At 32.9% G+C, this 16,949-nt stretch overlaps 1 protein-coding gene across 1 annotated transcript in view; it reads right to left on the minus strand.

Moving 5' to 3' along the window:
• Positions 1–16,949, minus strand: part of CSMD1 (CUB and Sushi multiple domains 1) — a 1,262,314-nt gene that overhangs the window by 360,093 nt on the left and 885,272 nt on the right. Inside the window, exon 11 of the mRNA XM_074922368.1 lies at positions 275–378. Coding sequence (XP_074778469.1) covers positions 275–378 — 104 coding nt within the window. The remainder of the gene's footprint in view (positions 1–274; positions 379–16,949) is intronic.

Consider the following 16,949-nt stretch of genomic DNA (forward strand, 5'->3'; position numbering starts at 1 on the left):
TGAACATAATTAAGAGTTATACAGGTAGTACTTGGTTTTAAAAAGCATTTCTCTGCAGTTTTTCGTCTCTGATATTAAAGCTTATAAAGATGTTACTAAAGATCTGGAGAGAATTTTGTAACAAACTGTTTTCTTTTACAATACTTGAATTTTAAGTTTATATTGTATATTAAAAAAAATCCATACATTAAAAATTACAAATTTAAGTAGATATGACCCAGAAGAAACAGTATACGACAATTTCCAAGGAAAATTTTTGAAGTTCTGTACTTACACATACAACACTGTTCTGGTATCACCAACTTTCCCAGCATCCCCAACAGTAAGAGTATCATAGCCTCTTTCCAGTTCAAACTCTTCAAAAGCAAGCTTTATGACCTATTAAAATTAATTAAGTCAGTTATTTCATATCCACAAGTTATCTGATCTGTTCTAGTCTTAAAATAAATTATTTGGCTACTGTAAGTCAAGTCATGAAGTACACACTCATGATTTCAGTTAGTCTTCTTTGATTTGACATAACTAGAAAAAGCAGAAGTGGAGAAACTTCTGTATTTTCTAATACCAAGAGGAAAGTTTTTGCCATAGTGTTTTACAGTTATCACACACTAAAGATGCCAAACACCTCTTACTGGTGATAACTGTTCATATTATTGAAAGTTATTATAAACAGCAGTAAAAACGTTTTTTACCATAATAATGATATAAAAATTACATAGGGTAATACTAAAAGTAAATTAAATGAAAACCTTCTTGTCTGTTGAATTATAAAATGACAAGATGGCAGGTATAAATTTGTAAGAAGGTGGAAGAGGCTGGTGCAGATATACAAAATCAGAAATTTCCTTGCATAAATTACTCACATTAAACTATGATTTCACTCAATGTCTGATCATGACTGGCCCAGAAAGTTAAAAATATATCCCTCAGAACTGTTTGAAAACATATTCCTAATTTACTGAAACTGTAATTTGATAAAATTAAATAAAGTATAAAAATTGATTTAGTTTTGTACAGAACACTTCCTAGACAAGCACTTTTTAGAGTTCTGTACTGGTGAGAAGCAATTGCAGGTTATACGTATGTATGTATACATATGTACACTGTACAGTTTCATATTTTGATACCAAGGTTTCTGCAGACAACTTGATATAAGTGCAGAGAGTCACAGTGATTTTTCACAAAAATATTGATTTTATCTTAATACTAAATTTTGCAGATACCCCTGGGCAGACTTTCACACAACTTCAGCCACTGCATGAAAATGCAATTAACTTTTCTTCTGTTTTGTGGCTAAAACCAGTATTTGGGTCAGATTTGGGCTTTTTGCATCAGTTGTATTATGCTGTTATTTTGGCAGCAACACGTGAAAAAGCAGAGGCTTCCAACCGTTTAAGTTTATTTATATGTGACCACCAATGCAGAATGCATCTCATCCAAACTTTAGCCCTGTAAAAAGTCAGCATCTAAGCTAAGTTAGTTGTTTAAAATTTCTCAATAATAAAAAAGCCAGCACATCTCATTTCTCTGTGTTGGAATATGAAGAGTCTAGTTCAATAAACTTCAGAGAGGAACTTACACTACTAAAGTAGATGAGGCTTATATTGAACTATGTTGCTTCATTTTCTAACCCAAGGAAAAGCCAGGTTTTAATAAACTACCCATTGATCTAAGATAATATATTGCCTCTTTCTATAAATGCATATCTTGCTTTTCATACCTTGCTTTGCCATCCCTGCTATTTGTACATTTCTGTTTTTAAAAGTATGCTAAAACTGACTGCAGGACTAAGACCTCTTCTATGTTTTAAAGTGGAGTGTCATTAACAGGTAAAACAGAGGAGGTTGAAAGAAAAGCTAAATGGTCCTAGGATATCCATAGTTATGGAAAACATTCTTAACACAAATATATGAATAAATATTTTGACAATAGGTCAGAGGTTTTGGTTACTGATTTAATTCAGGTCCTTTACAGCATATTTCACAGTCCTGCCAGATTTTGAGATAAAGCCTACTACATTTTCTACACTGTGTTTCAACATTCACAAGAATTTCAGGCAATATGATGTAGATAAAATAATATACATTTCCATCTGCTCCTGATGTACCTTCCAGCATTCCTAGATTAAAACAGTGGTTAACATGCAAAATTTCATTACTAAATCAAGACTAATAAAGCCAAAGAAAATCAAGAAAAATATGTAGAAGCATAAAACCAGTTGTTTCTGGCAATAAAAATAACTACATATATAAGACTTTTACATTTAATGCAATTTTCATTTTATGTGGGGGAGGAAACCTAACAACATATTCCATGAGAAAATATGGTAATGTATTATTTAAATATGCTCCATTTGGTTACAGTCACAAAATCTTTTACATTACAATTTAAAAACAAATGTGAACATTCACCTCTTTAATAATAAAATACATTATAAAAAAGTAATTGGATATAAACCATACAGGAAAGATTTAAAGACCTGGTTAAGCATATAGGAAATGTCACAGGAAAAGTTTCTTTATGGGAAATACATTGTGTGTGAAGAAATATTAGACACTATTAATCAAAATCTTATCTTAACTTCCATGCTAATTGTTATTCTAATGCTAACACATAAAATGTGTTGGAAAGACATTCAAATGGTTGAGAGTTAAGAGCTCTAATTTAAATTCATTTAATCTGATTCATAAAACCTAAATTTTACCATGTAAACATTAAGCACCCAATCTAATTATGGCTCCTTTTATGGTCAGTGGACAGAAAATGGCACCCAGAACACAAGTCACGTTACCTATCTTAAGGTAGACCAAACTGCCATTTAGATTTACCTTTCCATTGACTATATGGAGAGTTTGGATGACTATGGGAGACTAATGCTTACATAGATATATTTAGATAAAATTAGTTACTCTGTAGATAAAGCTCTGAATCATCAGACAAATTTTTAAGATTTTTCAGATGGAGGGAAGGTTGTTTGTTGGTTTAAGAAGAATGCAGGACAGTTTTGTGTGGATATGGATATAGAAATGAATACAGCATGGTAAAAACTTAAAAGGATTGAACTGATACCAGCAAGAACAATACACCCATATATGGTTAAATAACAGTGACTTATATACTGGGGCAAAAAAAGTAGCTCTGAGACGCTTCTCAAGATTCAGTGCTGTTTTGCACTTGTTTTAAAAAAAAAAACAAACAAACAGTAATAGTAACCTCATCACCATCATTTAATATGCCTACTCTGAATGGATTAAAATAAATAAAATAATTAATGTTCAATTAATTACGAAATTCATTTTCCAAACCTAGTGTATTTGTTTCTGGATGATCAGTTATACTTTTTACAGAAGAAAGATCCTGTTTGCTTTCTGAAACGTATGAGACAAAATTCCTCTACAAGCAATTCAGAATGATTACTTATTAGATGTATAGACTGTGAAAACAAAACAACAAAAAGCTTTAAAATATGAGATATGTAAGGAGGTACCTATATGGAAGCTGTGCAAGTGAATTTCCTGCCATAATTACTTTTTCTGTAGAAGCATTTTCCTTTATCCTAGCCACTCTGACACTTTATATTTCTGCTGGCATCACTGCTATAGCCAGTAATGAGAAAAAGCATTTCCAGAATGCCTATGTGTACATGTTCTTTTCATACAAATAAGACTTATTTTATTATCTCTTAAATATGTTAGAAATGTATGCATTTAATATAGTAAATCCAAAGTAAAAAGTAAGAGCAGTGAATTTTGTTTTAAGATGCAAGCAGAAAAGAGAACAACCCATAAGATGTCTTTTATATTTACAAGTAGATCAAGCAAACAACTTCAAAAACCACACATGTGCTAGTGGAAATGTCTTATAAAAGACGAAAAAAAAGAAGTAAGAAACAGTGTCTTGAAGGAGATTCTCTTAAAGATGAGAAAATGAAGTAAGACAATTTGTTGCCTCAGCAAAACTACAGTAAAATATATGAAGAACAGGGAAACAAAATTGAGAATCCTTAATTTGAAGTTTCAAAATAAATAGAAAATTTGTTCATTATAAAGTCTTTTGATGAAAGCTGTTTGCAATTCTTCCATGTTAATCCATTTCATTGACATATCAGCTTCAAATATAATAGTGTTTTCCTACTTTGCATCTTCTCCCTGCTGTTATGTAAATTTTGAAAGTAATATGATCATGCAAATGTTTTTGACTCTGTCATTTCTGTTACAGGCACCTCATGATCAAAGGGATTTGGAAATGAAAGAAGCCACTGCTACTGGAACAAACATGGAAATACTGCTATAGTCTTTCAGATTCTTAAATCTTTAAAATTTCTAGAACAAGCCAGATGCTTAAACCAGAGCTTTAAGCCAGGTTTTGAAGCATCTATTTACTTAAAGAACAACATCCTAGAGAAGCAATGTCAATGGGTTATACCACCATTAGAGAATACATATACAGATCCAGTATTCCTTAAAACGTTAAAAATGCGCTGTTTCTCTAGCCCACTCCTCCTACAGTGAGTCCTAAGAATCACTTTGACTATGCCCAAAATCCTGTGGAAGAGGAAACATAGATCACTGACTACAAAGAGCAATAAAACTAGGCAACACTTATGCACAAATTCTATGGATGATTAAATTTGAACTACAGACATCTCCTTTTCACCAAAGCACAAGAATGTCCATATCAAATTAGAGTGATCAAATGACAATCACTATTTTTAGATACAAGTTATAAATACAGAGGAATGCCTTATAGAAATATGACCACAATACTGAGACCATGGCAATGGTAACATGAAGAAAATATATGTATGGGAATGTTTTATGAAATATGAGGGAGTTTTATAAGCACAACAGTAAAACTATTTTCTGCAAAGATTCTTTAAGAAAGTAACATGACTTCTCTCTCTCTTCTCTAGATCGTTCAAATACAGAACATTTTTAAATGATGGGAACAAAGAGAATTTATTGTAAATATAGCTCCTAGTTATCTCTTTTTGCAACAATGTAGATTTGTAACTGGGTTTCAGTTCACTTAAGTCACCAATGAAAACAATAAAGAAATTCTGAAACAAAAAAAATCTGAGAAAATGTTTAATAAACTACAATTTTATTAAATAAAATATTAGGAACTTTCCAACATTTTTGGTGTTCACAGGAGAGGTGGTAAACACAGTTAAATGACCCCATAGAGTTATGCTGCTTTCCAGTCACTAAATATTTGCTGTATTTACTTTCCCATATGCCAGTAGCTAAAGTAGAAGCCTCAGGACCTAACATATCTGCAGAAAACAAAGTGGTGTCTTAATTAGAAATGGAATCCAATCCCTTATAAACATCATCCTCGCTAACATGATCCACTAAATAGTGTGAAACTGCTAACTGCCTGTACTGGTTTTGGATAATTTTCTTCATAGCAGCTTGTATGGGGCAATGTTTTGGATTTGTGATGCAAACAGTGTTGATAACACAGGGCCATTCTATTTGCTGCTGAACAGCGCTTGCAAAGAATCAAGACCTCCTCCATTTCTCACACTGCCCCACCAGTGACCAGGCTGGGGATGCACAAAGAGTTGGGAGGGGACACAGCTGGGACAGCAGACCCCAACTGACCAAAGGCATGTCCCATACCATATAATGTCATGCTCAGCATATAAAGCTGGAGGAAGAAGAAGGAAGAGGGGAACATTTGGAGTTGGGGTGTCTTCCCCAGTAACCGTTATGTGATGGAGCCCTGCTTTCCTGGAGATGGCTGAACACCTGTCTGCTGATGGGAAGGAGTGCATGAATACCTGATTTTGCTTTGCTTGTGTATGCAGCTTCTGCTTTACCTGTTTTTATCGAAACCCATGAGTTTTCTTACTTTTACCCTTCTGATTCTCTCCCCAATCCCACTGGAGGGGCGTGAGCAAGTGGCTGGGTAGGGCAGAGCTGCCTGCCTGCCCACCAGGGTTAACCCATGACACTGCCTTACATATTGCCAAGCTTCTTCCTGCATTATGTGCTGTCCATTGGCTATAGTTCCCTCTTTAGTCCTTTCCAACTTCACTCACATTAAAAGAAGGTAAATGTCCAAAAACAGGTGAAGAGGTTTTGGTTTTGTTTGTTGTTGTTGTTGTTGTTGTTGTTGTTGTTGTTGTTGTTGTTGTTGTTTTCTTTTTTCTTAACTACTGACTCTGGAATGTTAGAGGGGTTTTTTGGGATTTTTTGGAAGGAATGGTAACAGTTGGGTTTACAAAGAATTTTAGTCACAAGATATCAACATGCCTTAGAAAGGAGGGCAGTCTTCATTACCATAATTTTGGACTGAAACCATGAAAGTCAATTCAATAGCCTGATTCCTAATTAATTTCTCTGTTCATAGGTAACACTATCTTCCTTTAAATGATATAAAATTGAAAGATGTCAAGTACAACCAAATTTGTTTCTGGTGGCTTTTTTTGTTTGTTTGTTTTTTGTTTATTTTTACAGGTAGTTTACTCACTTTTGGGCTTGTATGCAATACAAGGGAGAATGATGTTTACATTAATTGTTATTTAAATATGTCTGAGAAAAAGTGGGGGTTTTACATTAAGTAGATACACAATATTTAAAGTTTGTTCTAAAATGCATTTTAAAAATTCATCTACAAGAGTCAAGAACTGTATAACTGTTACCTTAAAAGAGAAGATGGATCTAAAATCATAAACAATTTATCAACAGACTATTTGTGATTATAATTTTGAACATGTACTCAATTGAAGTTTATTAACCAATGTAAGAAAGAAGAGAGTGAAAATTATGACCCTTAAAACAGATTATCAGGTTGAAAGAAAGTAAATTTATTCTTACATATAATCTAATATAAATATATTCTTACATATAATCTATATAATCTATAATAAACTATAATGTTTATTTTCACCATTCTGCCTAAATTTCCCTCAATGGACAGACTGGCCCAAGCTATACCAGTGTCTGATATAGGATTCCTAAGAAATATACATCCATTGTAAATGGATAGGGAAAAATTAAGACCAATTGTACCTGAAGACATAAATCTCTGTGTCCATACATAAATCATGGGTATTTATAATATAATTCATAGCAAGTTTTTCATCCATATAATGAGATTTTAGTTAGCAAGATCTTCCATAGTTACATATAAACTGTATTCCAGTTGTAGATCATCTGCTGGTATTCAGATAGTAAAGATGATTTAGCATTATTTTCACCCATTAAAGGTAATAAACATTGGGTCTATGCACATTTTCATCCTACCAAGGAATTTGCTTGAGATTCAGTGAAGATATTTCATTTCAGATATTAAAAAAAAAAATAATGTAAAACTGTTATTAATTTAGAAAACATAAATTATTTTAAAATATAGAATACCTAATGACCAATTTTCCTCTTAAACCAGTCAAATGATAGAGTAGCTGATATTCTTGAGACTGGAATTTGTAAAGTGAAAGACAACAAAACTTTTTTTTTTTTTTTTCATATTCTTTTATGAAACAAGTTATTTCTTTTGCCTGAAAGCCCTTAAAAAGTAAACCATTAATCAGAACAGTATTGTTCATAATTTCGCATAAGTACAGCTACAATTAATAAGATGCAAAATTAATAACTAATAATTTCCAGGTTTAAATAGGCAGTCTCCAAACAGATAAAATAAATTTTAGGCCAAGAAAGAAAATTTTGCCTGTCCTGCAAAATTTTAATTCCTCCAGTTTTTGTTGAGCAACAGCAAATTTACTGGAAACACTTGGATTGGTCTGTTGCATATTTTGAAGAAATGTTGAAGGCCTTTATTGAACAATTGCGGTTAAAAACAAATATAAAAAGAAATTTGTTTATTTTTCAATACTGGCACCAGCATTCATATTTCTCATTCCAAGGACCTTATTTACCTTTTAGTCCCCACTAATGACTTGAAAATGAACTTAATCACCACACCTGATAAAAAATTAAAATAAGACAAAAAGCAAATAACTAACAATTAATAATAGCCATAATGTAAAATAAAAGTTGTTGATGCTGGTTTAAAAAAATAAAGAAAAATACCCAGTATAATCACAAGAATTTAAAAAAAAATAATAATTTTCAAATCCAACAGTTTGTTTTATAATCAGTATCACTATCTGCCTGCCCCATGCCCCAAACATTTCTCAGTTAAGTAAACACAGATTGTCTTTTTCCCTATCACTTTTCATTCTTTGTATTGTATATGATACCACAGCTTTTCTGTATTCTCTACATTGAATGTACTTTCCATATCAAACATAGTAATTTCTCAGCAAATTAATTAAGGCTGGATAATTTGAGATCTTTAAAAGAAAACAGTAGCTATAAACTTAAGAAAATTAGTTAATTTTGTTTACATAGTAAATGTTAAAAAGTGATTTGACGCTGATCTTAGAATAGTCCTATAAGGAAGAGCTTTCTGATAGCGTATACATAGTAAGAATGGACATAGAGTGGCTGGAAGCTACAGTTAGAAAAAAGTACAGAATTAACAGCAAAAATTAGAATAATATAATTATTGTTACTATGAAAAGCCATTTTTACTGGTAGCTGTTGTTTATGTAAAATAATTCTATAACTAATCATGTATTTGACTAATTTAAATATATCCACAGTAAGGCAATAAGCATATTATTAAACACAATTTTGTTTCTTGTACAGAGGGAGACACACAAAAAAAACCCACCATAATGATGATTTCAGAGTTAACAGATTTGTCACAATCTGCTAGATAAGAACCTTGTTGCCAAGTTAGATTTTACTCTTCAGAATAGTGTCTAGACATCATGTCAATTTCAGTTTACCATCTTAATTACTAAGACATACTCCTTCTCTTTTTGTATTGTTTTATACCTATGCAAATATGTTACCATTTTAAAATACACAAAATAGTATAAAGCATTAAAAGTTAATTTTTAAGTAAAATACCAAAGCCCACTGAATGTTTCACTAATTTACATGACCCATATTTTTAATTATCAATCACCTTAAGTCTGAAAAAGAAAATCAAAATCAAAATAACAAAGGAAGAACTGCAAGAGGAGACAAAAAGTGATTCATATTCTCAATAAAATGTTGAAATTCATAATATTTAGAAATTTTAAAGATAATTCTCTGATATAGTAGCACATCCTTCTATGTCTCATTTTCTGCCAAAGGAAAATAAGAAGTATATGGCTTTCATTTTTGCTCCTGCTGCTACTGCAACTGTCAGAATATCAGTAGGAAACAAATAGGGAAGTATAAGCTTTAAAGAAACACTATACACTATTATATATATTTTTTTAACAGAGCAATGGAAAAAAAGGCCAGAAATCATGGATTCATTACTACCTTTCCTTGCCATTCATGAAAAATAATTCCAACTGTGTTTATATCTTTTGAGATCTTTTTCAAAACATTTTAAGCACTTATTCTAAGATGTGGCAATGAAAAAGTTGAAGAAATACTTTTAGATTTGATGTTCAAAACAAGGACTGAAAATACTGTTCTTTAAATTTTAAAATGAAAAGCTCCTGTTAGCATTTGTTAGAAACAAGACATATATAAACTAACTCAGAATATACGAATCACCAGATAAGAGCTCCAATTTAAATAAGGGCTGAGAATTTTTCTTGTTAAATGAGCACATGAATTTTTTTTACCTCAGAAATTCAAACAGTAGAAACTTAGTTTACTGTGACTGACTGTTGTCTTACTTCCTACAGTCTTTAAAGAATAGGTTAATTTTATTAATTAACCCAATGTGCTTATGTGGTTTGGTAGAGCACAAGAAGGAAAGGGCTACATGAAGGAGTGGTTATGTATCAAAGGTGCACATATGTTTATACAAACATGAATCATATTCTAGATGGAGCCCTAGGTAGCAATCTTGAGGGTTAGATCTCAGCTCTGCTATTATCATGTTGTACTTCAGGCAATTCAATTCAGGCCCTTGAAAACTACTTTTTTAACAGCATAATTCCTCAAGAGTTTTCTGACATTTTAATTCTTCTTACCTAAACTTCATGTAAAACATGAACAAAATAAGACAAACACTCAAACTTCAGAAAAGGTAGATATTAAAAAAAAAATCTAAAGGTCCCAACTCAAACATATTGTGCAACATACATTGAGGGAATTCATTTGCCTTTGTAATGATGTGTTGGCCAGTGGAATATCCAGGAGGCAACAGTAACAAAATAACAAAGCAATGTTTGTCTTTATGACCTTAAACAAAAAATCAGTATGGGAAATCTATATCCTTATAATCAAACTAAGAAGTTCTAAATCAAATGTTATTTTTGGCTAAACATGCTGGGTAAAGCCTGTACTTCATGCATTCCATAGCTATGAAACTGATTTTAGAGATAGTTTCCTTCAGTACTGTCTGTCAACAGTAGCAGAAAGGTCCATAAGCAACTGTTTTCTCTGAGTAGTAGATTATTTCAGCTAGCCAGTTTCTTGTTATTATGGCAAAAGAGTCACAAGAGTACAAACTATTTCATTTAGAGGGTGACAGATCTTGGCATCACACCGTATTGTGCAACCAGGAAATTTAAGTGAATACTGAAAAGCCTCCAGAGGTACAGGGAGATGCCTAAATATTGATAGAAGTAAATGCCTTAGAAAAATATAAGTGGAATTAATTTGCTAGAAACACATACAATCCTAACGTTCAATTACTGTTTAATGCTATTCAGATTAGAAAATTGAAAGGTCTGAGTCATACTGAGCCAAGTTACAAACTTTGATAAAGCCGGTATGTTACTGTACTAACAGAAGATCATATTTATGGACATGAACTTTTAGAGGAATAGCAAGCAGTAAGTCAGGATACACCATATCATCCCTTGGGCTAAGTTCAGATGCCCACACTCAAATATTTTCTGTCATATAAGATGCCTTTGCATCTTGTCTGACTTCTAACCGCCTCTCCAGAGGGTATGGATTTGCCTGTGTCATGCTTGCTAGCCTTGCATGGACATCTTGAATACTTGAGCATCTCATGCAGTAATAGACACTTAAGGATGGCCAAAGAAATTGTATCCCTTGTGTCGTGAAGTGTTTGATGTCATAAGAAGAATCCTGCTTCATACAGAAAACCTCTTAATTAAAAGGTTAAAGCATGTATACTGTATATATATTTATACATACAGGATTTTTTTAATGTACATAATGAAAATCAATGAATTATGGCTGAATGTATATCCCTAAAATAAAAGTGTAATAACTTTACATCGACGTTGTATTGTCATAACACCAAGGTTTTATATAATTCTGGTCAGGTTTTAGATAATGTTATCTACTACAAAGAAATGTAAATATATTGAGGTTAATTTTCTTCTGAAAAAAAAACCCATGCAAATAAGTTTGCCCTGTGTTTAAATTATTAATAAGAACATATTATGAATATGAAATTTTGGCATTCATATTTCCAGATTATCTTAAACTGATTTTGAAAGTTGAATTTTGCCCCAAGTTTTTCTTCCTACTGCATTTTTAAAATATACAAATACATGGCTTGTTGGCCAAAGTGTATTTTTGAAATAAGAAACAAACTTTTCTAAATAATTCCCTGTATTACTCTAGTAAACAAAAATTCAAGGCTGAAATTCTAGCCCTGTTGAAATAAACAAAATACATAAAGATTTTCATGTTGAAATATCCTATCACTTCATCTAATACCTCAGTCTTTTAAAAGGAAATAGTTTAAATTATTATCTCATAAGTTAGTTTTCAGAAATTTGTCATTCCTGTCGGTGTTTCATCTCACAAAACTACTGTTTTTCCAATAAATACTGTGATAATATTCTAAATACAACAAAATTTAAGTAATCTTATATTTAACTACAGTGTATATTTGAAAACCAGAAAATAAATGAAAACTTAAACCAAATAAAGAATCAATCTTGCTGTTTTGGAGAAATTTGAACTATCTACAATTTAGGAAGTAGTAAAAATGTTAGCATGTGACACCAACATTGTAATTTACTGTCCACAAATAAGGAAAGAAGCCATGAACTGCAGACCATGGGAAGGACCCATGTCCAAGGACTTTATGAGGGACTGTATCCCAAGAGAGGGACCCCACACTGGAGGAGGGGAAAAGTGTAAGGAAGGAGTGGAAGAGAGGAGCTGTTGATGAACTGACTGCAGACCGCATTCCCCGCTCTGCTGCATCACTTGGTGGGGTAGGATGTAGAAGTGTCAAGCCTGATAATAAACTTTTATCATTGTTTCTCACTATCTTACTATATTTTTAATTGGTAATAAATTAATCTTCCCCAAACTGAGCCTGTTTTGCCCATAAGGGTTCCTGGTGAAGAATGTCCCTGTCCTTATCTTGATCCATTAAATTTTTGTCTTGTTTTCTCTCCCTGTCTGATGAGGAGGGGGAGTGAGAGATCAGGTTGGTGGGCACGTAGCAGCCAGCCAAGGTCAACCCACCACAGCTATATAGGAGAATTGTCTTAACATTATAAACTGAAACATTAAAATTACTTTTAATAAAAATAGTTATTAGGGTATTTGGAGTTAACTAGATTAAATATTAATATTCTATTAGTGACCATGGTGAGAAAACAAAATAATTTCTCTCAAAAGTCATAAGAATAATAACAGTGATGACAGCACATACAGTTTGAGCCTGGTTCAACAATGCTTCTCATAGTTTACATTTCCAAACACAAAACCTAATTACATATTTAATCTTTTTGGTAACAAGTCTGCCTACCTCAGCTTTAAAATCTAATCTCCCACATGTGAATGTACCTTTTCAAATCCTATACTTATGTTGAAAATTCCTCTCATATCTCAAATCATTGAGATGATTAAATTAATATATTTATTTTCATCCTGTGCCATGAAATTTAACTGTGTTAAGAGAAAGTAGCAAATATGATTGACTTTAAGGATTACAGGCTTGATTCTTATATCTACCTTGATTTTACGCCTTTTCATATGCAAGAACATGAGTAGAGCTATTCTTGACCCATATTGGTAAAAAATGCTGCTATAATCAGTGAAGATAATCTCAGGTCATCAGTCTCAAAACCATATAGCAATTTGCTCAAATATGCAGGTAGTAGTGCCCTGTAAGAACACACTGAGGCACAAGCCGTTATTTTGATGTAATTCAAATTATATATGGGTAAACAGAACAATTTCTGTCAGTTTGTTAGGCATCATCTGTAATGATAATCTGTGAAAACACCATTAAAATGTAAAACGAATAGTAGAAAAGGGTAGCTGCAGTTTTCCTTCTGCAGTATTATATGACTTACTTTTAAATCAGTGTTAAAGGATAAATAATTAACTTCAGAAAAACTATTTTCATTTTACTTAATAGCAAAATGTGTTCTCAATAAAAGAACAGGGAAAAAAAAAAAAAAAAAAGGAAGAATGTGTTTACAGATTAATTTCAAAGACTCTTAGACCAGTTTTAAATAATCCAGCTTGCTTCCAAAGATGTGTGCTCAATTACTTTCTTGTTGAAATTCTTATTCATTTAGAAACATGAAGATATGGGCTCAAAACTTAAATACAGTGTAAAACATTCTTCAGACAATCTGGGCAAGAAACCAAGTAAAGTAGATTATAAGATATGAGAACAGTGTAAATTTGCCTTACATGCCAATGAAACCTGAAAAAAAAAACCAATTTAGCTAGAGTTACAGGTTTACTTTTGGCTTTTTTAGTTAATTAACGAAATAATGCTCCCATCTTCCTGCAGTTTCTTCTTTTGCTTATATATTACTACACATAAGCCTTAAAGGCAAAGTATAATCACTGAATATTTTAAAAATACAGATTATCACATTAGTTCTGATTTTTAAATTGTATACGATAATACATTTCCAAGTTCTATTATTATAATTTCCATGTGTTTATACAAGTGTAAAAATGCAATATATCATAAACTACTGTAGAATATCCCAAAGTATAAGCACAGTATGCATTTACAATATTTAGCATAAATTCTGACACTTGCATTATATTTTATCACAGAGACATTCAGATTGAGACTTTGTAATGCAGTTGCAAGCAGCATTGATTTGGATAAAACATGTTCAGGTTCAGTCTTCACTAAAACTGATTTATCTTGAACTAAAATAACAGAATTGTATTAAAGAACCTGAGAAAAAAAAAAAAAGATAAAAACTGTGTCCCAGCACTTCAGAACAAAAGCAGAGCACAAAATATCCCTGAAGGTTAGAACTATTTTTTAATAGTTGTCCAAGAACAGGTATGCTTTATAACCTGAAATGAAAATGAAAAAATAATTTGATCAATACAAATGAAAACAAATACAATGCAAAGTGTAATAAAAATTGTCCTTTGACATCTTCTAATAATATATTGGTGGCCTTTTTTACATGAAGACAAGAACTTACATGTAATATGCCCTTCGTTATCAGGCACATGATAGGGTGGAATGGAATAAATAGAATAGAAATAGAAATAGAAATAGAAATAGAATAGAATAGAATAGAATAGAATAGAATAGAATAGAATAGAATAGAATAGAATAGAATAGAATAGAATAGATCAGATCAGGAGGCAGGGACAATCCAATTGCCTGACGAATTCAGGGCTGACCAAATGCTAAAGCATGTTATAAAGGGCATGGTCCAAATGCCTCTTAAACACTGACAGGCTTGGGGCACTGACCACCTCTCTAGGAAGTGTCTGAGCACCCTCTAGGTAAAGAAATATTCTTAATGCCCAGTCTAAAGCTCCCCTGGTGCAGCTTTGAACCAGTGTCCTATCACTGGATAGCAGGGAGAAGAGATCAGCAGCTCCCTCTCCATGGCCCCTCCTCACAGAATGATACTCTTAAATGATAAAAGGAATAATAATAGGTCTATGATGTGAAGTGTCCAATGCTCCTATGCAAGGGAATCAGCAGAATTGCAGTACCTTAATGCCATACTTATCTAAGAAAATACTCCAGGCACAATATCCTATGTACCTTTAAAGTAAAATATGAAACGGGAGAGACTCTGTAATAATTAGTGTCAGGAAGACAATATTTGTTTAATATTTTATCAGGTTACACAGGTTGTTTTACAGTGAAAAAATCTTAGTACTTGGCATTTTACATAACTGTTTTCTTTCTTCATTAAATATGTATTTTAAGTACAAATTAAACAATATGATTCCCTCAAGATGTAAAGTAAAGGGTTGTCTTCCACGTATAAATGCTCTTTCTACAAAAATAGTTGGTGTTCTCTGAAACAAAATGGAAAAGAGCAAAGCAGAAGTTGTGTAGATATTCTAAAAAGTACATGGAGTACTGTGCTCAGCTCTGGGGCCCTCAACACAAGAAGGACATGGACCTGCTCAAGAAGGTCTGGAGGAGGACCACAAAGATGATCAGGGGACTGGAGCACCTCCCCTGTGAGGACAGGCTGAGAGAGTCAGGGTTGTTCAGCCTGGAGAACAGAAGGCTCTGGGTAAACCTTATAGCGGCCTTCCAGTATTTAAAGGGGGCTACAGGAAAGATGGGGAGGGACTTTTTACCAGCAAGTGTAGTGACAGGACAAGGAGAAACAGTTTTGAACTGAAAAAGGGTACATTTTAATTAGGTATAAGGAAGAAATTCTTTACTGTGAGGGTGATGACACACTGGAACAGGTTGCTCAGAGAGGTGGTGGATGCCCCCTCCTTGGAAGTGTTCAAGGCTGGCTTGGGAGGCGCTTTGAGCAACCTAGTCTAGGGGAAGTTGTGGAACTAGGTGATCTTTGAGGTCCCTTCCAATCCAAACTGTCCTATGATTCTATGGTTCTGTGATTCTAATATTTCACTCACATGTTATCAATTACAAATAGTCTTCCACTTATCTATTTCCCTGTCACAAATTGTTTTGCCTTGAAGTACAAAGAATTCTAGTAATATTTGTTACCTTAAATCACAAAACTTTACAGAACCAAATTAAAAACAAATTTATCAAGTCACATGTACCATAACATACCTAAAAATTCAAACAAAAAAAAAATCAAAGCCATCTGAAAAACTCTATTCCATGCAATCATATAGCAACAAGTTTTGTACTACTTTGTGTGAAATTAGGCAAAATTTCCATGATGAAATTTTTATCTGCTCCTCTCCAGTTGCTGAAAAAAATTTAGACAATTTAAAAAATCATGCTGGCCTCTGACAAAACTAGAAGAAAGATCTATCTGCTTGAGCTTGATTCCATGGGATCTGCAAATTTTCCTTTAGGAATTTAGTGAGATGATGAAAGGAAATTTGATTACAGCATTGGGCTTCCCACCTTCTTCTAAGTATGCAACATCTCACTGTTCTTTTCTGACTGAAATAGGACATGGACAGCAACAAGAACAATGACGCAGTTTCCTGCTCTGCTCAGGATGCACCATAATCATACCTTTTTACAAAAAGTACAGGTAATCTACATTTTGGAGGGAAGCAACACTCAGGGTGAGTTGAAACAGAAACATAGTTAAATGTATGACAGTCACGTAAGGCATAAATGATTAGATGCCTGTTAAAATGTGTAACTGTAGATGAAAAGGTGTAAAGCAGTCATGAATCAAACCCATTGTGGGCATGTAATTGGATTTCAGGTGTGAATGGTCAAGCCTTGAAAAACACAACCCCGCTCATGTTACTTATTAATCTGAGCTGGTTTTAATGATTTTTGGTGATTTGGATCTAAATAAGGAATGATTTAGAGTAACCATACAACCAGTTATGGTGCTACAAAGTCCTTTGTAAAGTCCCAGGCTAAGGCCAGTAGGCTGGTAATAATCTTTAACCAGATTTCTATTCAAAGAATAAGACTCATAATGAGGTACCATTGTTAGACTGCTTGGTAAAGATGATTTATTGCCCTGTAGACCAGGTGTTCTAAAAGCTGCATGGTGAAAGGGGGCCTTGAAGCATGTTAAAATTGCAATGTGAGCCAAAGTCCTTGATTCAAGGGGGTTGGAGGGTCTTTCTTTT

The sequence above is a fragment of the Athene noctua genome, chromosome 1 (genome assembly GCF_965140245.1).
Source record: "Athene noctua chromosome 1, bAthNoc1.hap1.1, whole genome shotgun sequence".
Classification (NCBI taxonomy): Eukaryota; Metazoa; Chordata; class Aves; order Strigiformes; family Strigidae; genus Athene; species Athene noctua.